This window comes from Coturnix japonica, chromosome 14 (assembly GCF_054131305.1).
Source record: "Coturnix japonica strain WE chromosome 14, WE-NBRP24, whole genome shotgun sequence".
NCBI lineage: Eukaryota > Metazoa > Chordata > Aves > Galliformes > Phasianidae > Coturnix > Coturnix japonica.
The window spans coordinates 7392153-7417171 of NC_140676.1; the positions used below are offsets into that span (position 1 = coordinate 7392153).

Genomic DNA, 25019 nt, shown 5'->3' on the forward strand with positions numbered 1-25019 from the left:
CAGATTTTTTATTTACCTCAAGTTTGTTCTTTGCTACAGCTCTGTATTTCCCTCAGCATCTCAATCCTTCATTTTCACCCAAACAACAGTTTTCCTTCTATGAGCTGACTTTGAGCTTCTCTGCAGATCCAAAGCTATTTATTTTATTGGTAGTTAATAATGCCTCAGCCTTAGCAAACTGAATTCATGAACTGAATCTGTTGAAATATTATCACTAATAATAAGTTATCTAGTTATAAGTTATTCTAGATCTTATTTTTGGCCATGAATCACATGCCTGAAAGAGCAAAATGAGACAAGATTTTACTCATCAATGGAGCAGACTTGGAATAAGATGGATTATGTTGTTCTAAGTACTGCACTGTTTACCTACTGTAAAGAGACGTGATGTCTCTTGACTAACTTAGAGGTAAGATGGACAACTCCATCCATCCACCTCTGTTGTTTCTGCCTTCTGGACAAGAGTCTGGCCAAAAGCTGAGCCATGAGTTAGAACTTCATTTGTTCTCACGCTTCCCCAGTGCCCCAGCTGTCTCCTTGCTGCCTCCTACACACGGATGCAAAAAATATGCAGTGGAAAGCAGGGTTACTTGTGTGAATCAGGCTTTCAAGACAAAATATTTTCCTAGGTACAAGCAGTGTCCTTAATAAAACCAAAGCACAGAAATCAGTCGGTTGTGGTGCTGAAGACCTCCATGCCACAATCACCAGCCACTGGGTGTTACTAATGTGAGAACCAAGAAGCGAAAGTATATAAGGAAGTATATAAGGAAGAGTTCTTCATAGTTTAGTAACACTGTGAGGTTTTTCTAGTGGTTTGTTTGGTTTTGGTGCTTTTATTTCTGCATCATGGGTGTGATGCATGAGCTAGACTTACTATCTTGATGACTTAAACCATATTCAGTACGTAAGTCTCATTTTACTGTTTGTTTTACTCATTCCTTAAAATGAGAAGGGCTTGTGGCAGCATTCTGCTTTAAACCACACAAAGTAATGAGCGCTTGCTCATTAGGCAAGAACCGCATAATTTCACTGAATACTAACATAAAGCAGAGAAGACACTTTGAGAAATGTAATCTGAAATTCTCAGCATTGTAAACCTCTCTTTTTAACAAGTAAATACCAATGGAAGATCTCTTACATGATTCTCCCCTTTGTGCTGAGCATTTTCTATGTCTAAATCATTTTTCATGTTTATCAACAGTCGGCCTTCTCTGGTGAGAGACAAAGGTAGATAAAGTCTCTGTCATCCCAAAACTTCACCAAAAGGGGTGAAATGAACAGACAGACTCTTGGCTTCACTGAAGAAAATGAAAGCTTGTCATTGACTTGGGCTCTTGCCTAGGAACTTCAGCATTTATTCTACCATAGTGCTGCAAGTTTATATCCAGGTTGAAACAGAATATATCTGTTTTCCTGGTACTTCTGTTTCCACCTTAAATCTTTAAGTATGAGAGGTAAGCAAAAAATGTTCCCTTATTTTCCCTGTTCGTTGCTTCTTCTTTTGATTTAAAGCTTTTCAATTAATTGAGAATAGTGATGACAGTAAGGAGTTGCTGTCATATGATTTGTGGTACATTTGGCTTCCTCAAAGCTGTTGTAGATCCAAAGGAACAGCCCTGCAGACTGGCTGGTTTGTATGAGGGAGGAACATAGATGCTTCTGGCTATTAACTCCGTTTCCATTACGCTACAGTTTACAGTGTGAAAGAAGTAGCGGGACTTGTAATCCTACAGCTTAGCACTGTGTTCTTACCTTCTATTTTTCATGAAAATATTTCACAGCATATTACGCCAGAAACACTTGCATGAACCTGCAATAGAACTGCTCTGAGTCCTCTTATTTAACCCCTGAACTTGACATACCTTAGAGATTTTCTGGGTCCCGATTCTTCTATGTATGAAGCTAAACCTTGCAGAGGGAGGAATGTCCTTGATTGCAGTGGCTCAGCCAAGGTATTAATGGATAGTCCAATCTGAGCATTGAAACCAGAATCTGGGCATCCATCTACATCTGGGTGACACTTAATTTAAATAACCTCCCGTGACCCTCGTGTGAATGGTGTTGTTCGTGTAATTACAGACAGATTGATCTTGCTCGTAAATCAGGTGAATTGTGTATAAATCCTTGATGTTAGGGAGTAGGATCTTGAATGTAAGTTATGTGTGGAAAGAATATAGAATGCAGAATACATTATTCTTGCCAGAAAAGGGTCGATACCCTGAGTTCTGTTTAGTTTTTAATATATAACAAACTCACCCCATCTCATTCTTTGCACCTTCTGCTAAAATATTAAATGACGCTGTATGAAATAAATCCTCTGTGACGTTAAAGGAAACAGAGGACTTAACCACGCATTAATTACACTCCAAAATGCGGCATACAGCTTAATAAGCCTAATTTAAATAACCTTCAAACAATTACACCTATGTTTTAACTGGAGTGAAGGAAAGCTGTGATGATGCACGCTTTCAGACAAACTATTTCTTATGTGGAAGATGGAGGGCACTTCCTGCAGCATGTCACATGCCTGTCTTGTTAGGTAGGCTAAATTAACCTCCTGGATACGATGGCAATAAAAGGCATTATGAGAACCAAGTAGACAGAATAGGCAGCTTTAAAGCAAAACTTTCTGAAGAACAGATTGGATTTTGCTAGGAAAATGAAATCATTTATTTCTGTTTAAGGAAAGGACGTTGAAAGGATTGTATACACTTCAATCCAACAATAACAGTTTAAGATGTTAAATGTTATTTTAATGATCCCTATCTACTCCATTATTTGAATCATAGCACATATGTTTAGAACAGAAAATATCAAAATCTGCAAAGAAACTGTTGACATGGGGGAAAAAAAATCCCTTACAAAAGCAGAGAGAGATTAATAGTTCTAATTTACTTAAAAGATATTCACAAAGTGTTATAAAAAACAGATTGGTCATAAGAGTTAAAGTTGTTAGCATATGCATCTCACAGATCCTGTTATGTTCCTTATGCTGACAAACTGACTAATGATTTCAGGATTGCTCTCCAGACCGAAACATGACAATCCGTGTGTTGGAGCTTGTTGCTCTGCAGTAGAATGAAACATAAATTTTGCAGACAATTTTAGATATTATCTCACAATCTCTTCTGGCAAGAAGGAAATGATAGAGCAGTTTAATAGATATTTCAAACAGAGACTTCCCCCAGCACGTAGGTGAATGATATATTAAGTACACTGCCCTTGTACTTCATTTTGTTTTGTTAAATACTGTAGCCACAATCTTAGTATTTGACTGTCCTGTGGATTTTTCTATTGAGAACACCTGCAGACTGTCTGGCTGTTTTCTTACAATAATGGCAATTGAGTTGTGCATTCTGAAACCTAATGGTACTAATTAAGAATGTTGATGCTGTCAACAATCCAGCATTATTAGCTGGACGGGGCTCTGAGCACCTGATCAGCTGTAGGTGACCCTGTTCAGTGCAGTGGAGTAGGACAGGATGGCCTTTAGGGGTCTCTTCCAAATCAGATTCTATGATTACCAGCACTAAGCAAGGGGAATTGGAAACATATCTGAGGTATTTCGTAACAAAATCTGATCATAAAATGAATTTTGGAAAAAAGAAAGAAAAAAAAGGCCACACTTCACTAGCAAGTGGCCTTTCTCTTAACAAATCCTGGCAGACTAGAAACTGAGGGCTCACTTATTCTAGACTGTGAAAGTCTTAAGTCTTAACAGAACACCCTGCTGCCTGAAAAAATGTGTTCCTGTGCTCTTCTGAGCAAAAAGATGGTGCTAATGAGCTTTGCAATTGATGTCAGATGACTGGGGAGTGAAGCTCCAACCCCGCATGATCCAGTGGTGAGGAAAAGTCTTGGACTTCCTGAGCCTGGCAGTGAGGACGGGAATAAATGAGCAACTACCAGCGAGTTCCTCTCCTCTGTTTTAATCCCAAGACATGCCCTGCAGGATCACACTTAAGAATTTAAAAACACTGAATCACACTATTTAATTGTAGTTAAGTAAACCTCCATTTGGCTATGCAGGGTTTGCTTCCAAAACCATAATACAAATAAGTAAATAAATAAATTGGAATTAATCTATACTTATAACTGTGGGGTAAATTTACTCCAGAAAATAAATCATGAGTAACTTAAGAAATATCTTTTCTTCACTATTGCCATTCTTTTGTCGCAGCACAACTTTGCATGTGGGCTTTGCATGTGGCTGTGTGCTACCAAGTAACTGTTGGATAATTAGTAATTCAATGTGACCCTGAATGCTGTCAACCACAAGATGGTAATCACACAGCTTATGTCTGTTTTGCTATTGCTTTGAGCAGGAGAAGGTGGAAGGATTTGCCTTCTTCACCAAGTATTTTAGCGGCAGATCTAATCTGATTCCTTATAGTATTAATGGAATTTCACTTTTTTTTTCTTCCAAGAATGTCTGAGAACAGCATTTGATACTGGATATGATAGTATGAAAATATTGTGTCAATATGTTTTCCATGGAAAATATTGCAAGAGAAGATGCATTCTGTAGAATGGAGTCTGTCCGTTCTCTCTGGAATATCTCTCCCAGGTAATGGGGATAGCAGAGGAAACACTAGCCCTAAGCTGAGTATGATTAAAGGCAAATTTAGAAAAAAGAATCAGCTGTTAAGCACCATTCCAGGAAGCACTGGGAGCAGTACTTGCCTGTGATCCTCTATTATTACTTAGATTCTGGCTAACCACATTGCGCACAGCCCCCTCCTGCACTTTGTCAGTGCTCTGGTCTGTCTTCATCACGCACAGTCACTGCCAGAGATGCTGATTATGTCATTGCAGCATGGGAGAATGTGTGTAATTCTGTCCAGACAGACACAGCTGTACAACCTTAATACCTGCCCCACTTGGGTCTGGAAATTGCCATAGTCTCTGCAGTCCTCTAATGCACCAAGGGCATGTCTGGAAAATCATCTCTGATTTTGCTTTCAGTCACCATTCAATACTCTTAACTGATGGATTGTAACTTTGAGGTGAAGCACAGTGTTCTTAGAATGGCAAAACCTGGAAACATCAGATTGTGAAATGATAGCTCAGAATCTGAAGAATCAGTCACCGATCCCCCCACCCCTATTGCAATCTCTCTGTCTTTGTCCATCCTTCTCCTTCATGCCCATGGACAGGATAAAGAGCATCACGAAAGAGGCAGCATGAAAAACAGTGGTTTACTTGCATCCAACTGATAAAGCTTAAAGGGCTTTTTCTTACCAAGTTCAATGTGAGCGTGCTGGAGTGAATTTCATGCACATTTAGAGAGAAATGTCACTCTGGAGTGGGTCTTCTAAGAGGGGTTTTAATTATGCAGACGTAACCTCCTAGTTCAGGAATCCCCTTAGATGCAGTTTGCTGGAAGATGTAAAAGTGCAACAGAGGGAAGCATAACTATTTGCCTTGTCTTTGCTTTGTCTTCTCAAGCACTGCAGAGATAATGGACATTTTTAGAATGAAAATGCTTGGGCAGGTGGGTTTTTGGGCTGATTAGATCTTATACACTGGCAAGTTATTGCAGTGTAAGCATTCTAATGCACCCTTATTTTTACATGTTAACAGATAAAGAATTAGATTGTACTTGAGGTGATCTGGAAGGATGGATGAGAAAGAAAAATTATCTAATATATATATGTGTGTGTGTGTGTATATATATATATATACATATATATATACAGCTATTAAAATATTCAAGATGGTTGTTTCTTCTTTGTCAATGCAAATGCATGAACCATGAAGCATATGGTAAGGGATGCTCCATCACTTCTAAAGCACATTTTTGCTAGTGTAGAAATGAATTATGTTGCATTCCATAATTCAGCATGTCTTTTTGAACATAATTAAGCATGTCTTTGAGAAACAGGTACACATATTCACTCTATATCAGAAATAAAATCAAGTTGGAAGCTACCAAAAATATTTTGTGTAAGCATTTAAATGAATGGATCTGCTAAGAATTTGCATAACGTCTTGCTCATGAAATGCAAAAGCTGTCATAAATCATAATTCAATTTATAATATAATTAAATGCATGTGTCTCTGTTCTCTTTTATGCTTCTTGGAAACTGTTATCTTGCATAGTGGAAGGAAGAGGGGCTGCAGAAAGCTGAGATTGAGCACATAGGAATAGAAAGCAAATACCAGGCAGCCACTTTCTTACCTGTTTGTTGTGGGAATTTTTCAGCTCTCTACACTCAACCAAAATAGTTCAACATGCTTCAGATTCCTTTTAATTTCTTGTTTTATTGATGACACAGTGCCACCTACATCTCGTGGGACTCTTCATTGAAATGAATTCCAAGAACCTTTCTGCAATTGCGGTCTTTTTGCAGCTAATGACCCTCAGCAAATCTCTCTGATGAGAAACTGTAAAGGGACTAAAATATGGTTTATAAAACTTACCAAAAGGCTCTTCATAAACCCTCATTTCAAACCAGGCATACGCCTGCGTTAAGTTGGCAGCAGTATTTTGCCAATGTGCTGCAATTTTAAAGTATGCTTTTCAAAATCCATTGCCGTGAATTTGAACTTGTTCAAGGCCTACTGTTTTATTGTTCTGTCAGAGCACATCAATCTTTTGCAGATTACAGAACAATCGATTCTAGAAACAGAGCTGGAAACCTTGGAAAGCTGAACTGAGACATGAAATACTTCTGACACAGTGTGCGGAGGTTACATTACTTGAATCTCTTACATTTTACTGCAATCATTGACTTTGTTAAGGAGAAGATGGGGTAGCAGGAATCTGGGAAAGTAGAAGTTTGGTGCTTACCTAGGTAGTGAATATGAAAAAGGCCCTTCCTTCCTTGCAAATGACTGATCCTTTTTACTAAACTAACTAATGTTATTTTAAAACCCAGCTGCTATCACAGAACTCGTGAACTGAGGTATGTCATGCAGAGGCAGAATTGTAAATCATAGAATCATGGAATATCTCAAGTTGGAAGGGGCCTCACTGGTACAGAGTCCAGCTCTTACATTGAGTTCAGCTCCCAATGAAAGCCTTCCTCCTGCTGTGCAAATTTGTCTCTGCAGGATTTAGCTCTAGCCCTTACTTCTGAAGATGGTAAGGAATAAAAGTGCCCAGTGACTTGGGACTCTACTTCTGTGACTCTGAAAGGTCTCACTTTGTGCCTAATCACAGCATATGAGAAGAAGAAAATCCCTTCAAGTGGGTTAGCTTTCATTGTATTTCAAGGTGAAACATCATTTTGAGGAGAAATGCTTCACTTCCTCGTGTCATTTTGCTGACTCAGGTCTCAGTGGTATTTTGGGGATCTGCATGCTTGTTCATACCCTGGCATCTTGATAAGCAGAACAAATTTTATAGCTTTTTGGTTTTTGCCCAGTTGCTTAAGAGACTCATTCCAGAGATGTAATTAAGTATGCACCATATAAATTCTATTCCTATATGCTATGGGGTCATTTCTGCCCAAAGGAACCACCAACAGCCTCTATGGTTTTAAGCATTGCTTTGCTAGGAATGTTGTTTAATGTTAGAAAAATGCAATTGAATGAGTTAATTTTGGGCAGAGAACAAATCATTTGTTAATGTTGCTGCACCAGCAACTCCTCTCTTTAGCCTGATAATCAAGTTTCTTCATTGTATGTGGTTAAATGTACACAAACTGGGACTATATTGAATGTTAGAGCTGAAGGTATGAGTATAACCAGTGCAGGAACATTTGTCTGATTTCAGTTGCTTTTCTCAAGTACAGGGAGTTCTGCCACTGACATTTCATCTCTGACAGGATTTCTCCAATACTCAATGCCATTTTCTCTACAGGAAAAGCAATGTAGAATTTAACAGCAATAACTGTAGAGAACATCATATAAATTGCATTTCTGTACCTCCAGGACTGAACGGAGATTAATGTAACTTCCACATTCTTATCAAGGTATTTTATTGCACTTTATAGGAACAATACAATTTCCTCTTAAACGATAAGGGACAGTTTAAAGAACAAGGCTGTAATTTCTTTAACAAATGCTTTCAAGGCCTTCAGGTGATGGTTCATTTTTAAGACGTCATGATTTTCTCGATAGCTTATTTAGGCAAGTGTGGTCATCGATACATGACAGAACAAAACTGAAAAGGGCACTTAATATTCCTGTTGCCAGCAGTTGGGTGGATGGGGTTGCTTAACAGCCACATACTGTTCCAAACTACCCAAGACTTTTGGATAAACTGAGTGCAATATATTAATACAATTACAATGGCAACACAAATCAAAGAACGTAGCTGGGAGGTCTTCTTGCAGTATGAGACATTATTAACATGTCTCTGGTTCTCATTATACCACATTAACATATTTGAAACTTTACCTAATTTCTTTATCTCCCCAGAAATGTGAATTCTGTTAAGGAGCTGAATTTTCACTGTTTCAGACCTTGGTGTCCAGTTATTTTAAAGTGGAATTGCCATAGATTGAAAAATAGCTGAATGACCTTTTATATACAGATATATATATATATACATATATTGGACACATTTTTTTTCATTCACTTCAAATTATTACCTTTTTCCTTTGCTTCTGGACTTTATTGATTCAGGGTGGATAAACCAGCTTGGAAACACTAATTTCTTCATACGAAATAGTAATTTAGATAACCAGCACAACATAACATGACTTTCCACCATGTAAAAGAAATGAAAACCTTTTAGAAATTATTCTTGCGTGGCATGGGATGAAAACACATGGGGAGACACAAGTTCAGGTTTTCCAACTTGTAGATCAGTGCTGAAATTTGAAAGGAAATGTGTTAATGAGAAACAATTATAGTGCGCTGCAGTGCTTAACTGATCTATTTGTAGTTCCAGTGCCAAGAGGCAGAAGATGCATCTATGCTGAGCACTAGTATCAGTGATAATAGGCCTCTAAATTGGAAACGATCATTACAAAGACACCAACCAGACTCTTTCTCTAGTACATAATAACAAGACTGAGATAAAAATTGCTTTTCCTAATTCATTCACTTTCCTGTTGCTACACATCCTGTCAACATTTGTTTGTAATTATATTAATATGGTAAATGAAACACCCTGTTGTGCCTCACAAAGAGTAAATCTCTCATATTGCTGTATGTATATCTTTTCACTTGGTACTGATAATGTGTTGTTTAACCTCTCACTGAGTATAAGGGTATATAGATCAGTGCTGTCCTTGCTTTAAGGAACCCCATCCCCTAGGAATTATGCTTCAACCAGCATAACTGGGAATGATCAGGTGCAGTACCTAGTTTATTTCACAATGTACTTCCTACCCATTCTTAGTGTCACAGGGAAAGTAAACACAGACCATGCATTTCCACCATTACTAGAACATACTTTAATGGCAGTGATGATTTCTTTCATCAGTTACCACTGTAACAGATCTCAGCACAGATATGGAAGGGCTCAGGAGGACATAGCAAGGAAATTGTTCATTCCAGATAAGTAGAGGACAGTTCAATTCATTTATGGATTGTTTCTAAAAGACTTTACTAAAACTACCTGTTAAGATAGAGAAGATGGGGAGGAGGGAGAATCAATCTCGTTTCTGAATCTAAGTGAACAAAGAATTGCACGTGAAGCTGAACAGAGTGAGTAACAAAGCTCACACCAAACCCAAAGGAAAAGAAGAAAGAGCCTTATTTTGCATAATTATGTCTGAATTGCACTAAATTTGACAGAACACGTTCCATTATAAGCCCTAAGGTCTTATTTAGGTGGAGCAAAACATCAGATATACTGGCTGCAGCATGCTCTTTCTGGGCTAATCTAAAGCCTCATGGGACAGCACGCGAGGGGATGGCACGCACAGTTGAATAGCTTTGGTTTAAATTCAGTTGTTGTTTGGCTTATTCGATACGTGTGTTGAAAGCCATGCCAGCACTCTGTCAGATCTCTCTATGTTTGTTTCTTCTGGGTTGGCTTTCTTATCTCTAAGATAGAAATGAAATAGAAGATGTTAATGTTACTCTGTTAAGAGAGTGGTAAGGTCTAAAATGACAGTAACAGAGTCCTGTGTGAATGAAAGCGAGTTGTATTTACAGAATTGCTGATACCAACATGGGCTGATATTATCAGCATAAACACCTGAAAACTCAGGAATTAAGAATGCCAGTAGAGCATCCCCAGTTCAACAGCATGAGGAGGCACTAAAGCAGCCAGATGTTAGAAAAACAGCTCAACATCTCATAGGCAAAAAAGAAATGAATTAAAGATAAAGTAAACTCCCTACATAAGCAGGAGCAATTTAATGCCATTCTGATAAAATTAATCTACGAGAAACGAGTGTACAGAGTTTCCATGCTTTCTCCATCTTTCTGTGAATTTACATCCTAATGGCTGCACTGTTTCGGGTTATTTATTGATCAAAGTATGGGAATGATGTGCAATTTTTTTGCCTCGAGTGGTTCCATTAACTTTAGCTGCTTGGGGCCACCAAGCACAGCCAAGCGAAGCCGCTTAACAATTAACAAACCTCACCGTGCTCCAAGGGCGTGAAAGAGCCAAGAGCCATTGCAATACAGGTTTGTTCTTTTAGTAGTATGGCTTATATGCTACATGTGACTGCCGCAGTTGTCACATGGGCTGCTCCCACCAAATCGTGCAGCTTGTTAATTAGAATTATAGAATTGCTTGAGTTGGAAGGGACCCTCAAAGGTCATCTGCATTGAATAGGGGATGACTTGGCACAGCTGTAATTAATAGATATATGGGAGGAGAGTGGTCTGAGTTCCTTGATTGTTTTATTCTATTTAAGAGCCTCAAGCATTGGGAGGTCAGGTTGGATATAGAAGGTTCAGCACCAGCCACAACAGCGCCTGGGCCGCGGGTTCGAACCCCGAGGTGGGCGGCAGCTCCAGCGGCGGATCCCGACTCGCTCACCCCGGGCTTCGTCCGCCCAGCAGCCGGGGGTCCCGCTCTGGTTCCTGCGGGTCCGATCCCAGCGCACATGTGCGGCCGCCCGGCACATGCTCACTGAGCGCGGCGCATGAGCAGAGGCAGCACGGGGCCATCGGACATCTTGGGCCGCCCCGCACCGAGCGGGGAACGCCGCCACCGCCGGGCACCGGGGCGGGAGCAGCCCGGCAGCCTCCGCTCCTCCCGCCTCCCCCGCCCCGGCTGCCGCCCCCGCCTCCCCCGCTCCGCTCAGAGCATCCCTCCTCCCCATTGCGTTTGGCTTAATTCCGCCCAGAGACAAGATGGCAACGCCGGCGGCGGTAAATCCTCCCGGTGAGTAGCGCTGCTGCCGGTTCGTCCCGTGTGTCCCGGCCCCGTCCGCCCGTCGTCCCGTGAGGCTGAGCAGCTCGGGGGGGTCCCTGCTATAAACATCGGCCCCATCCATCCATCCATCCATCCTGGGCTACGGGTGTCGGCACTCGGAGGTGCAGGTGGTTGTGGCTGCGTTTGCCAATAGGTGTAATAACGGTGTTGGGTTTGTTGTTTGTTTGTTAATAACTTAAGAAGGGAAGGAACTTACTCCAGTTTTCTCTATGCTGGGGAAGGCGGTGGGTCTCTGTGCAGTGCCATAGTGGATATTACAGTGATGCACTTTGACCAGCTCAGCGTTGGGTTGCTTGGTGTCCAGTATTAAACACAGTGGGACAGCAGGGCTTGCACTGAGCTCAGCACCAATGAGCGCTTTCATCAGTGGGTCCAGTTTTATGTCTTTAATTTTCATTGTACTTCCTGGTCAGTTTCAGCTCTGATCGCAAATGGTGCGTGTGAGCGAATGCCACCTAACACTGAAATGTTGTCCTTGTAGCTTTCACCTCCAACCTGAACACGGTGACACACACAGCTGGTGTATTTCAACCTGAGACAGTGAAGGAAGCAGGAGCAATCACAATCAGATTGAGTTTTCGTTATTGAGTTGTATGTATTAAATGAAAGTCAGTATTTAATAATGGGTAATTAAATGAGTTTTATTTAGCTTCCAGGTTGCCATGTTGGGCACAATAACAGAAATACGCGTGGACGTGGTACCAGTCAGCAAGTGGTTTGGAGTAGCTGAAGCTTGGTTTCTTCCTATCTGCTCCTGCTAAGCTGTGCACAATAACAGCCCCAGCCATGTGGAGGTCTGTGCTCAAACCACTGGGTTTGGTAAATCTGGCAGCTCTTTGGCACCAGCCTCTTTCCCCTGTTCCTGCCCACCTGCAGCTTTAGGCTCCAGAGCTGTGGTTGTATAAGGGGTATATGTGCACCTTGAAGAGCAGCCTCCGAGTGGGGCTTTGGGGTCGTTCCTCTGTGACCCAGGGAATGCTCATGTTGTGAATTTAGGGATAGGAAATAGGAGCACCTGGTGTGTTGGCAATATGTATTGCGTTCCTCAGGCTCTTTCTTCAGCATAGATTCTGGACTAGCTGTGAAGCAGTACAGAGCAGCAGAATCAAAAGCTTTGCTGAGAGAATTTGAAGGCTGCCGTTTTCTTCCTGGGCCAGATCCTCAGTTGGAGTCAGATGAAAGCAGCCCTATTAGTATTGGTGAAGCTACGCTGCCTTATGCCAGCTGACTTCCTGATCCACGATGTTAGGGGAGCACAATAGAGAGATTAACTTGTTAAGCATCTTTAATGATGATTAGAAATTACAATATGATTAAATTTTTATTAAGCAATTGTCTGGGGTTCTAATAACATTTGGTAATTTAGGCAGGACATTAACCTACAGCTACCACAATACAAATACGTGTGGCATTAGTCATATCCTAAGTAGTGGAATGGGGATTATCAGATGCAGAAAGCTGGGTGTTCTGTGCTTCTGAGCATGAAAGTCCTTCCATGTGGTACCTCCTGATGCAGTGTGCTGTTATGCACAGCAGATTTGTCCATTTTTTCCCCTGATTTTCTTGCATGAAAGGGTTTGAGTAGCAAAAACTCATGGAAGTTGGAGAAACTTGCAACCAATCCTTGTTAGGGCTTATGGGAATTGCAGTGATAGGAATGGGATGGTGACAGAGATATGGCCACCCCTGCTAATGGGTGTTTGGTGAAGGGGCTCATCCAGTGCTGCAGTGGGACATTGCACTGATCAAAGTGAGGGGCTCTGAATGATCTCCTGTGTAGCTCTTGTATGCTTGACCTTAGGAGTAGGATCTGCTTGGAAGTACTTGGTTCATTTGTCATAATTCATGTGACTAACAGAACACAATACAGGTGTGTGGGAAGCTCATCTGCATTGGCACAAAGCATCAGAGTTAATTTATTTCCTCTTGAAATAAGATTGGCATATTAAGTGGTTTTTAAGAACAAAAAAAATTGTGGGGGTGTAACAAGCATTTCATAAATTACTGCTTGCGGCAGAGAAACTTAATGCCACATCTGTTTGAAATACATGTATTTTTGGGATGCAAACTTGTCTGTTAACTGTTGTTACTTTGAGGTCAAATTCTGCTTAACTTGCAGTGAAGTAGATGATGTGGTGATTCTTGTATTAGTTTGTTTGGGATGAAAACATGGAACTCATAATGAAAGCAATGTTTTATTTTCCGTATTTGTTGGTCTTGGGTGAAAAGTTCCTTTTCGTTCTCAGAATATCCAACTGGAATGGGAAACAGAGTGTGGTTTGTCTCCACCTGTAACTCAGGTATTCAACGCAGAGCCTGGAAGCTGTAGCATTTTACTGCAACAGTAGTAGCAGCTTTGCCCTTCATTTACTGTATAGACTATGCAATAAACTCCAAAATCAATTCTGCAGCATCCAATGTGTTCTACTGATGGTGATTATTACAGGCTTTAATGTTTCTGGGATGCAGAAAAGTAGTCTTATTTCTAGGATAATGCTAAAACAAAGATCTCAGCTCAACGCTCATTAAATAGTGGGATCCATAAACTACTGATCCTTTCCTTCTCTTATTTTCATATCTTTCCGTCAGCAGAATTTGCCCCTCTTTCATTCAAAGTGTATTGTGAGATTATAGTTCCTATTGAGTTGTACCATGAGAGTATCCTGACCTTCAGGACTGTGTGCAGAGCAGCAAGTTGTATCGAAGAAATGCAATTTCTTGATACTTCTTATCATCTACAAGATAAGAAGCATTTCATTTCAAAGTATCTCTTCTATCACAGAGTATTTATTTAAAATTTGCCTGTGCAGCTTATGGTGAGCTTCAAATATTTTTTTCCAAATAGAATAATGTTTGTCCATGCCTCTTAATAAAAATGCACAACAAAACAGGCAGTGCTGGTGCCTGTAATACCATATGGTTTTGCTCTTTTTTTTTTTCCTTTCCAGTATGAAAAATTGCTGTAGAGATTATGTAGGAAAGGCAAAAAGCAGCCATTTCAAAACAATCAAGGCAAATAACACCTTTGAGTTAGTGATTATTGTTATTAAGAGGACAGAAATGGGGCTGTCATTATGAAGATGAATGCAGAGATTATGCTTAAATGGCTTGTGAAGATCAGATGTGTGTGTAGTTTAGGGTAATTTTTTTAGACTTACTGCTTCATAACTGACAAATAAGAATGGGAGTGCGTTAATTCAGTGCTAACTGAAGAAAGTGTAGTGCTATTAAAACTTGCAATAGAAAATGGAAAGTGGGGGGCCTTGAGTTTAAGACCCCAGGGGGGATTTAGATCTGCCTGTAGCAAGGTCTCATTGGGTGGCCAGAAGAGAGAGATTTGGAAAGCAAATATAGAGGTATGTCCTCAGCCATTCAGTAGGGCAGGCTGTGCAAAAGAAGAGATTTGTTGGCCCAAACAGGCTGTAATTCTGAAATTCCTGAAATCTTGGGTCACTATACAAACAGTTGGCACTTGTTTGTTCTTGCCAACAATGCTGCTTTTGTGCCAGTGTAAAGCTTTTCTTCTCACTCCATGTGTATCGAGCACTCTGTTTAAGGAAGAAGAGAAAGTTGTGTAAGGCTGCTTTTGTACATTTTAGCTTCTAATTCAAAGTGGATGCATACTGTAGGCAAACTTTAAAAATAAGGAATAATAATAATAATAAGATAATAATTCACCATCTACTACTAGAAAAACCAAAGCCATAAAGCAAATTGATCTTGGTAGGCAGGTGTCTAAATTAATCTTTGAGTACAGAGGGTGTACTTTTGGTCAATGGAATGAAAAGCATTGCCATGTTTAGTTAGCGTGTTCTTGGAAGATCTTCAGGCGTCAACTTGATATTCTTATACCTGCTTGAGTTTTCTTGCTTTTCAAGTCTGCTGTTGTCCATTGGTGAAGTAAATTCCCATGGACCGGATTTGTGCTTCGTGGCTACTCCTAAGAGTCACAAAACATCATTGGGTATCAGCCAGCGTTGGCCTTGCAGATGATGAGTTACAAGCTTCGTAACTCAAAAGCCAAGCACAGAATGCCGTTTTTTTCAGAAGAGTTGTTTGAAACTTTCAGTGCTCACCATTTCTAATGGGTTTGTGCAGAACAATTGTGAAATTAATAAAGTATCTTTTGTATGTCCTGGTATTACTGTTTACATGGGTTAATGGCCATGGTCCTGAAGCGGGTAATGGATCAGAAGCCTCAGCTGTAATTTCCCTTTTTGTACCCAAAGCCATCTGAACACGGAGAACTCTTTTGTTTTGGATGCTCTACATTTTGAGCAGTGTTTCTTGATTTTCTGTTTCTTCTCCTTGTCAGCTGATATTTCCATTTACCACGTTTCTATCCTCTGGTTTCCATTCAGTGTCTCACTTCGCATTGGCTCCTCAAAGGCTGTTGTTAAGATGTATAAGCATCCTGCAATTGTACTGCTGCTTCCCTCTAGTCTATCAACAACTTATGAGTTCAGCCTTTACAATCTATAGGTAGCACCTGAGCTCCGTAAGGAAAAGCTGTTCTTTTTCTAAGTAGCAGTTGCATTGCCTTTCACATAATGGAGCAGATATTTTAAGGTATAATCAATTGGCTCAAATTAGGACCGTCTGTTGGTTTACTGCTTCCCTACGTGTCTATATGTTGCTGTTTTGTTCAGGGACAGTTCCTAACATTAATTTTAAATGTTTGCATTTGGGGCTGCTGCTGTTTTTTCTCATCTGAATGTCAGTTGCATTTGACAAATAGAATAACAAAGTAAGCAATTTTTTTTTTCTCTAATCAACGAAAAATGGTGTTGAATTGCTTAATTACTGGCTTTGCGAGCGTACAGATGGGAAGGCTTTTCAGGTAAGTTGCTGGTACAAAATGCCTGAAATGGGTAGTAATTAACAACTGGCTCTTCATTGGTATGTTAATTATGCTGCCATTTGTCCTGGTGCCTGTCCTTGCGTTCTCTTCCTGGCAAACACAGAATGTATCAGAACAGTTTGACTCTCAGATATATGCAAATATTTTATGGGAAGCTACGTGCCAGTAAATCACTGAGGTGCGAGGAACAAAAACACTGCAGGATTGTATTCCTCAGAGGTAAAAGAAATGTTCTTCGTTACGTTTCCAGTAATAATCCAGAACTCAGTTCTTATACTGTATGTGCTCTGTGCTTTCTGTAATGAGTGGTGATTTGACTGGAAGAAAACAGGGCTGCCTAATGAAAACTTCCCTGTATTGTTAATGGGATTTTCAGCAGCCTTTGCAATGTGATGGCCAGACATTGGAGGTATCTAAAGGTTTTTGTGTTCCCGAGATAAATATTCTTTTGCTAATTTGTCTTGTGGATGTTTTCATATAAAAAAGGGTGACGTTTAATTTGCTGGGCAGTCGGCTTTGTGGGAATAGGAATTGCTGCATTGAACATTTGGAGTGTGCATTTACATTGTTGAATTTAAAGTAAATGAGCCATCGCTAGGAAAAATACAGGAGCATTTTCAAGCTCTTATATAAAGACTGGAAAACAAGAATGCTTTCTGAATATGTGGGTACAGTCAAAAGGTGTACTGCAAGTGCAAATAATTACTCTTCAGCCTGCATTGACTATGAGGCACAGCTTGGATGGAAGAGGTCTGACTGTGTCCACCTCCGCTGTACCAGTGCCCAGCGTAGGGCTGGGTTTGGCTATGTCTGACAATAACCATTAGCATTTGAGGTGCTGAGGGCAGGTTACCCTCTCAGTCATCGTGGTGGTGATTTCCTACCTAGAAAGCAGTGGGCTGTAGCATTAAAAATGAATATAGTAGTCTCCAGAAGTCTCCTGTTAAAGAATAAAATTGCAGCAGAGAATTTTCTTCCTTCATTGTAGCTGATGGCATTGTAAGTTATGTAGTTTTATGGCAGTCTTTTGTTGTTCTTGTAGGTTAGTCAAGCTTGAGAGCTGGTTCTTGAATGAGAGCAGTTTTTGCTTTTATTTTTTCTAAATGAGATGGAGTGGTTTTGTACTCGCTGTGAAGCTGCGCTCTCTGAGATGTAGTAGTAGATTAAATATGTTTTGTTGGCCTTTAGCTCAACAAACGAGCAAACATCAGAAAAAGTGCTTGCTGACTCCAGACTTAATTCTTACTCTTTTTTCTCTGTCCTGCTACATCCACTTCAGCCCTTTAGTTCTGAACTGGGAATGGAACTGAGGCTTAGGATTTTAACATCATAGTGAAAGGTGCCAATCTGAATTCCTTTTACAATGTTCCTGTGGCCCTGAGATAAACATTCAAGCCATCATATACTCTAAACATACAAAGTTGCTTTCTCCAAAGTTTTTCTTGTTAATTTGTATTTCTCACTTCGGTTTCCATTCATGTTTTAAAGAAGGAGGCCACGTAAATATACCGAGGCAGCTTTTGAGGTTAGGCAGCTGTAGGTTGACACTGTAAAAGGAAACCTTAATTCTGTGGTACAGTAATCCAATTAGAAGTAGATAGGTGGTTTTACTGTTGGCATTTTGGTTGGATAGAATCAGTTGGAGATCTGTGGGTGGGAAGAAGATTTACATGAAGTTCATGCTGAATTATGTTTTGCTTGAGGAAAACTATTCATTACTTGCAGAGCTGGCATGTGCTTTTTTTAATTCCTTCTCCTAAGTGTTATCTGATGACTGCGATGAAAAGGTTGATATATCACTGAGGAATTGGTTCTGCCTCATCTATTGATGACGTGCAAAACCTCTCCTGCCTTTGGCCTAATACAACAAGATACATGAAGAACACCAGACGTTGCCTTACCCTGGGAGGGCCATGCCTATGGGAAGTGCTTTGGGATGTGCAGGGTGATGGCCCCATCTTGGGATGGGATGCTTGGAGGTCAGTAACATCTCAGTGTTAGACTCTGCATCTCCACCTGTACCCCCTGATGGGATTGTTTTTTCAAGATGGTCTTCAGGACAAAATGTTCTTTCATCCTTGTTCAATTTAAATGTCTGTGGCGATTATGAATAAGAATTTCAAAGGCCAATAAATTCTTACCATGCAGGGAAGTTCTTGGCTGTTAGAAGCTGCCTGCATTTTTCAGTTTTATTGCTGGCTGGCTGCCTCCTGTCTGAGAGCTGACTGAGAGAAGGCAGACATGTCTGCAAGCTCTAGGCAGGGGTCAGGTCTACTCCAGCTTTCCTGCTTAGCCTCCGATAAGTCCTTTGACATCCCTGTGCCTGCTAATAGCCATCTGACTTCTTCCTGTTATCCTGGGTACCATTTGCCTGTCTTGCTTATAGGATCGTGCATTCTGGGGTGCTTTCTTCATTGCATTACAAGATCATTATGAAATAATGTGTTAGTGTAAGAGGGTGGAGTGCCCATCCTGCATCAAGTTTTTCCCCTGTAGTTATGCACTAATTGATAATGTTTTAATAGCAGACTTCTACTGCAAACATGTTTATGTTGGTCAAGCAAAGAATTTATCTCCTTTTGGGAAGAAAGGAGGTAAAAAGCCATTTGTGTGTGTGTTTATATGTATGTATATAAGTGTGTGTATGTTTTGCTCCTTGGAAATGGCAGATATTATTTATTTTAAGCACATAAATAATTATTAACTGGTGTTTTTAGCATATTGTGGGTATGGTGTTGGGATAATTTTTCTGTAGTGTCTTAGAAAATTAAAGACATGAGCATTGACATACAAGCATAGACATGACATTGCTAAACTACCAGTGATCCACCTGACTGTACAATCTTAATATAGGCTGTACAGTTTATTTCTTGCTCTCTTAACTGATGATCGCTTAGTCTGCCTTTGAAAATGTATTGGTTTGTTCCCAGCCAGATATAATTTCAGTTAAGACTGAGAGAAAAATATTGATTGGCTCATGAGCGCAAAGATATAAAACCATGTGAAAAAGGCAGTTTCACTGTGAAAATTATGCGTCATTTTTCAGGTGTTCGGTGTTTGCTTGGGAGCTGAATTTAAAACACAGGAAAATGCATTATAGAGGGGCATGTGGTTAGTAGGTTAACTTATCATAGTCTTTAAATCAAGTTAATGAGCTCTCTCTGGAAGTAAATATGCTTTCAGAAATCATGATTCTTCCTGGCATTGCAGCGTAATGATAAGCTGTTTGAGGTGGGTTTTTCTTTTGGTGGAAGCACTGGGCTGTTAGCAGTTGTTTGCTTTCTTCCGTAGAGCTCCTCATGCAGTTGGAACATGACTGCCAAGTTTGGCATGCAGAGTAATTGTATATGTCCTTTGTACTTGTCTGTGCTGCTCTTCTGTCAGCAAATATGGAAGTTAAAATTTAGTTTGGTCAATATTTGTAGACAAATACTCAGCTTGTTTTTTGACAAACATCCAGTTTGTTTGTACTGAGACTTTTTTTCTTTCCAGTGTCATTCTTCAGTTCCGTGTTTGATGTATCCACAGAACTGTCTGTATGCTTTTGGGAGCAAGTGGCTTGTAATGGATGTCAAATCATGTTTAATATAAATAAGAGGACATGGGGGGGGAGGGAGGGGGGGGGTTTATTGTTATATATTTTCATTTGTATTGTATTTTGTAATGGTGAAAAGCAATAAGGCCACAGCCTTCAGAGCTGGTTGCTTCCCAAAGCAGAGCTAATGTGACTGAAGCAAAGTATAAGGTTCAGTATTATGAAAGCTGTTCAATAAATAGCTCTTTGTGAAGAAGTTAAGCAGATACAAGTGTTCCAAAAGTTATGACAAATTCTTGGTGTGTGGTAAAAGTAAATGGACACTAAGGAATCTTAAGCAGCCAAACATAGCAGTGTTTTGTATTGACTACATGCCTATCAAGATTGCCCTTATGCCATATTGTCGGTGTGTTCTATCTGGAGCATGCGTGGGAATGAAAAATTACAGAATATAAAACAAAAATTGCAAACACAGCTACTCTTGAGTTTCCCAAAGCCTGTGGGCTTGTATTGTTTTTGGTTTCTTTTGTTGTTGCTGTTTGCGGATGTGAAAGATATAATGCTTGAAATTGCCTAAAAGGCAGAATGTTCTAAACAGTGTAATTAACGATCCTGGGGCAGTGAAGAGCAGGAAAATCATTAAGACCCTTATTTGTAATTTACTTGACATTTCTCTTTTATGGAACTAATCTTCAAAGACAAGAGTAGCTGCTGCTGCAGGTTGGTATGTCAGAGAATGGAAGATTCAGATGTTCTCAAGGCTGTCCTCTGCTGTCGTCTTCTGTTTCTAGATGGAAAAAGATAGGAGGCGATAAACAGAAAACCTCACTTGAATAGAATCATAGAATAGTTTGGGTTGGAAGGGATCTTTAACATTTTTACCTATTGGAGGTTTAGTAAGGAGTAAAATAAATTTAATATTTTAATATGCCGGGTTCAGGCTGTGTTTTTATAATGGGGTTTGCTTCAAGAAGGCAAGCAATGCCTTAGAAATTGTGAGGAAGAGGAGGAATGGGAAGCCACACTATTCTTAGTTGTGATGCAGTGGTGTTCCTTTTAAAGTATTTCACATGAATGTTCTTCTTCTTGCTAATAAACTGGGATGTGGAAATACCTGGAAGACCAATTAATTATCGTAACATCAAATAAGCATCGTTTGCTTGTTGATCAAGCAGAACTGAAGTCATTAGTGCTATCAATAAAATATTGTTTAATGAAAACAAGAGAATTCTGATTACCCAACAGTGCCCAAGGACACTGTAAATATACTGATAATTAAGTGCTTGCTAACACGAGTTGTTGTTCTGAATAAAATGTAGAATTAACATACCCTTTTGAGTCACACATCAGAAAAATCTTTGTAATAAATAATAAAGGCATTTGAAGGACACGAGTAACTAATATGGAGTAATTTAAATCAGAGTGGGCTACATTTTGGTTTTTTAGTTGGACTGTGTTGTTCCGAGGCTTTCCACACTTATCACACTGGGTGTTTGTGCAGGCTGGTCTGCATCCCAAAGGCCTCAATACCTAAAGGTCTTGCCAAAGTTCTTTCAGCTTCAATCAAAAGTTGTAGGCATAAATACTGCCTTGATTGCTCAAGAAATTGGGCAGTTGACTTTAACTGCAGATAATTTAATAGATGATATGGACAGGAATCAAGTAAAGTTGACTCTGAAATCACACAAAATGGATTTCCTTGAAATTCTGTTTTCTTGCCTATACCATTAGAATTGTTTGAGTGGTAATTTCAAAACCGCTTCTTCAAACTGAAGTTGAGCTTTTACATGAATTAAATTGATTTGAGTTCAAATTCTAAACCAACTAATGCTGGAAGACAAATGGCTGGATAGGCAGTAAGAAGCCAGTCTTTCTATTAGGAGAGAATTAGTTTTTAAGTAATCTGAGGCTGATTGAATAAAAATGAAATCTCAGATGATAACATAGCAACTGCTCAATACTTTACCTCTGCATGCCTTGTTATTGTTATTTATTTCTCATAAAGCCATTGCATAGGAATTCAATGAAGTACATTGTCTACATATAGCCTTCTGACTTCTTACCAAGCCCTTTTAACTGAATAGTGGGATCTTCTGGGGCAGCACCGTGTGCAGGCGTTTGCTAATTCAGTGTGGTTGTGCCATCAGCTTCTCTTGCAGCTTCCACTTCACCTCCTGGTGTTTCATCAGTTGAAACACAGCAAGTATTTTGTTTGAAAAAGGAGAAAAAAATGTATGTGAATTTCTAATGGAGAGCCAACCAAAACAAGCAACGCGAAACACAGTTGTTAAACAATGAATTAATGGACTGAGCGTGATCTATCTCAGATAAAACTGAAGGGAAGTCATAGCACTTAATTATTTTTTCATCTTGTTTGTTTGCCCAGGCTGGGTGTATGCTTCATCAGTGACTGGGGGTTCACTAGCCGGTTAGCTTTGGCTGCTCTGCTACACAAAATGAGCCATAGGTTGTATTTGCTAGGTCTGACACGGTAAGGAAAAATCCCAGAAAATAACTTTGAACGTTACCTTCTGTTTCTTGCATACAACTTATAACTGTGCAGTTATTTTTGGCAAATACCAAATGTCAGAGAAGGAGGGAGGATCACCATTCATTTTAAATTGAAGTGATGCGTTATGTGGGAGGCCTAATTTTTTTGTAACGCAGAATCGTTTAATTAGCACTTCTGCCACGTGTCACTAACATCAACTGAAATAATATCAATAAAACTGGGGCAGATTAAGGCAGAGTAAAGCGATGAATTGTTTTATTGGTGCATGATTGTTTAGGTAGCGGCCTAAGACCAGTGAGAGTCAGATTCAAACAGCGTGAATGATACTATGGCTGTTGACTGCAGTTGTACTGTGACCCTTCAAGCAAGCTGAGCTTCTGCCTCTTCTGTTTTAATAAGTCTTGAATTCCATCAGCCTCTTTTAATTTATTGGGGGGTGGGTGGGAAGGTGTGGAAGTTTACCAGGATTTGTCAGCAAGGTTGGATTTGCTGGAGCATGAGGAATAGTTCATCTAAGCCAGATATTGGATAGAACAAGGGATAACAAGGAATTATGAGTGAGAAATCGAAAAACAGATAGGGGAAAATACATGGGAATATGTGAGAAGGTGAATTGGTGTCTTGCAGTTTGTCAGGAAGGTGGGAGGAATGAAGAAGGTACCCATCCCCTCTTCCCCCAAACTAGATGAATGCTAAAAGAAACAGAGCCAAATGATTCCCCTGAAGCAGAGCCAGATGTTACTGGTCATGGTCTATTTTTATTTTTCTTGTCTGCATCTTGCCTCCTTTTGCACATCCTCGTGGTGCTGGACTGCAAGGTGTGCAGAAGGGGTCCTTTGTACAGAGAGGTCAGGGCTTCCCCAGTGAATCCCTATGGGCACAGCAACCAAGTGCAGAGGCACCACAAACAATTTCAGCCCTATGGCTTTACCTGCTTCTCCCCCAGTCTACTGGTGGGACATATTAGATGTCTGATAGAATTGCTGCATTGCCCTGATAGCTGTTAATGTCTTTTTTGGGGTCATGGCAAAGATGGTGGTCTTTGATCATTAGTTGGGGCATCTGTTGTATGGTTTCTGACCATCTCTGCTGATCAGCTGGTCCCCCAAAATGATTGGTTTAACTGCATCATTTTTCCCCTTAGTATTCACATGTGATGCAGAAGGATGAGAAATCTCTGATTTAAAACCTTAAAAAAGGAACGTTTCTTTGATAACAACTCACTGTACCCTAATTTTTCCTCAAGATTATGAGGGGTCCTCTCCCTCCCCCCCCCCCCCCCCCCCCCTCAAAATACAGAGCGTCTCACTAGAGGGAAAATTGTTAAATTAAGCAAAATGTATATGTTAATCCTAAAAGCTCTTCCTATGTAAGTAACTGGTTCCAGAACCTAAATGGTTAAAGTAGAAAATGTTAGTAATTTTGCTGCAAATAAATTGATCAGTATGCAAGACGGTTGTCACTGGCTGAATCATGGTCCACAGTTAAGGTAAACAGATCTGTGATGACATTTTCTGAGCAGAATACCAATGCTGCTACATTTCTTCCCAGAGGTTTCTGACACTTCTTATATGCGGATAAAATCCGTCACCAAGAAGGTGTTGCTCGCAGGAAAGAAAGAACATCTTTGAAAGAGTCTTCTCTAAAGGTGGGATTTATTGTATTTCCTGATTTATTTGCTGTGAGAATTGTGTTAAGGAACATAGAAGGGGATATTTTTGCTTTCCTGCTTACTCTCTCAGTGCAGCAGATCTTTTTGATTTGGAATCTATTTTAAGTCACTGGCAGTGAAATGCAATAAAACAGTATTTAGCAGAGTTATCGAGAGGAATGTAAATACTGTAATCTTTATGGTCTCTGAAAGAGATCTCTCATTTTATAATCTCTGTGGTTAGCATGCGAATGTGATGACTAAATATACAGTTAGGTTTTAGCATAGGTGTTTCTGTGAATTTTTTTTGGCTATGTAATGGCTTCATGTGTTCATTGCCATATTCTAAAGAGATACGATTTGGTTTATTCTGGAATGTCTCTCTGCTAGGCAGAAATCTCCCTCTGCAATTGAATGCAATCAGAACCTCTTTGCTGACATGCAGTGAACTCCTGAATGACTTCAGAGTATGGAAAATACAGTATCCGAAGAAGGTTTTGAAATCTGTTCTCTCAGAACATATAAAATGTCTGTGGATGTTGCTATTGAAGGGAGAGGGTACATGCACAATTCTGTATTTAGCCTTAGATCTGTGTTTCTTTTGTGGTAATTGATGTCTCTGTAATTCTATGGATTAGCAGGTGGAAATCTGTTATGTTTATATAAGTAGAATCTCATCAGTTTAATCAGGTACCAATATCTGCCTTTAATCCTGTTTATTACACTAAATACCAGAGGATAGAAGAACCCCGTGAGGAGCAGAGCATGCTCAGTGCTATCTGACATGTCAGAGCAATCTGGAGCTGGTCCTTAAAGTTAATATCAGAGATCCTAAGTCTGCTGAAGTGGGTAGCAGCTCCTTTAGGCTGGGAACTTGAAGTTTGGCTTGAAGAGCCTTGGTTTGATAATCTCAAACTTGAGAGGAAGGTCCAGACGGACCCAGCTGTTATCCCCTCCAGTGCTGTTCATTGTTGAGGTTTGCACTGAGCCACTTCTCGTCTTTTGCTATGTGAGGTGTGTGCTAATTGCTACAGCTCGGTCTCTATGACAGTTTGGGATGAGCTTGGAGTTTCTTGGTGCTATATTTTATCTGCTTATTTTTAACGTACGCTTTCCTTTTTTTGTTTCCCAAGGAAAAAAAATAAATAAATCCATAAATAATTT

At 39.9% G+C, this 25019-nt stretch overlaps 1 protein-coding gene across 6 annotated transcripts in view; it reads left to right on the forward strand.

The window, feature by feature from the left end:
* The first annotated feature begins 11009 nt into the window (after nt 1-11009).
* Nucleotides 11010-25019, forward strand: part of ARNT2 (aryl hydrocarbon receptor nuclear translocator 2) — an 85754-nt gene continuing 71744 nt past the window's right edge. For 2 of the 6 annotated variants that reach the window (XM_015873078.3, XM_085515405.1), the window contains exon 1: nt 11015-11245. In XM_015873078.3, the coding sequence (XP_015728564.1) occupies nt 11215-11245 (31 nt within the window). In that variant the 5' untranslated portion in view covers nt 11015-11214. Of the gene's footprint in view, nt 11246-23755; nt 23853-25019 lie in introns of all 6 variants that reach the window. The other 4 variants (XM_015873076.3, XM_085515406.1, XM_015873074.3 and 1 more) reach the window with 4 other exon arrangements.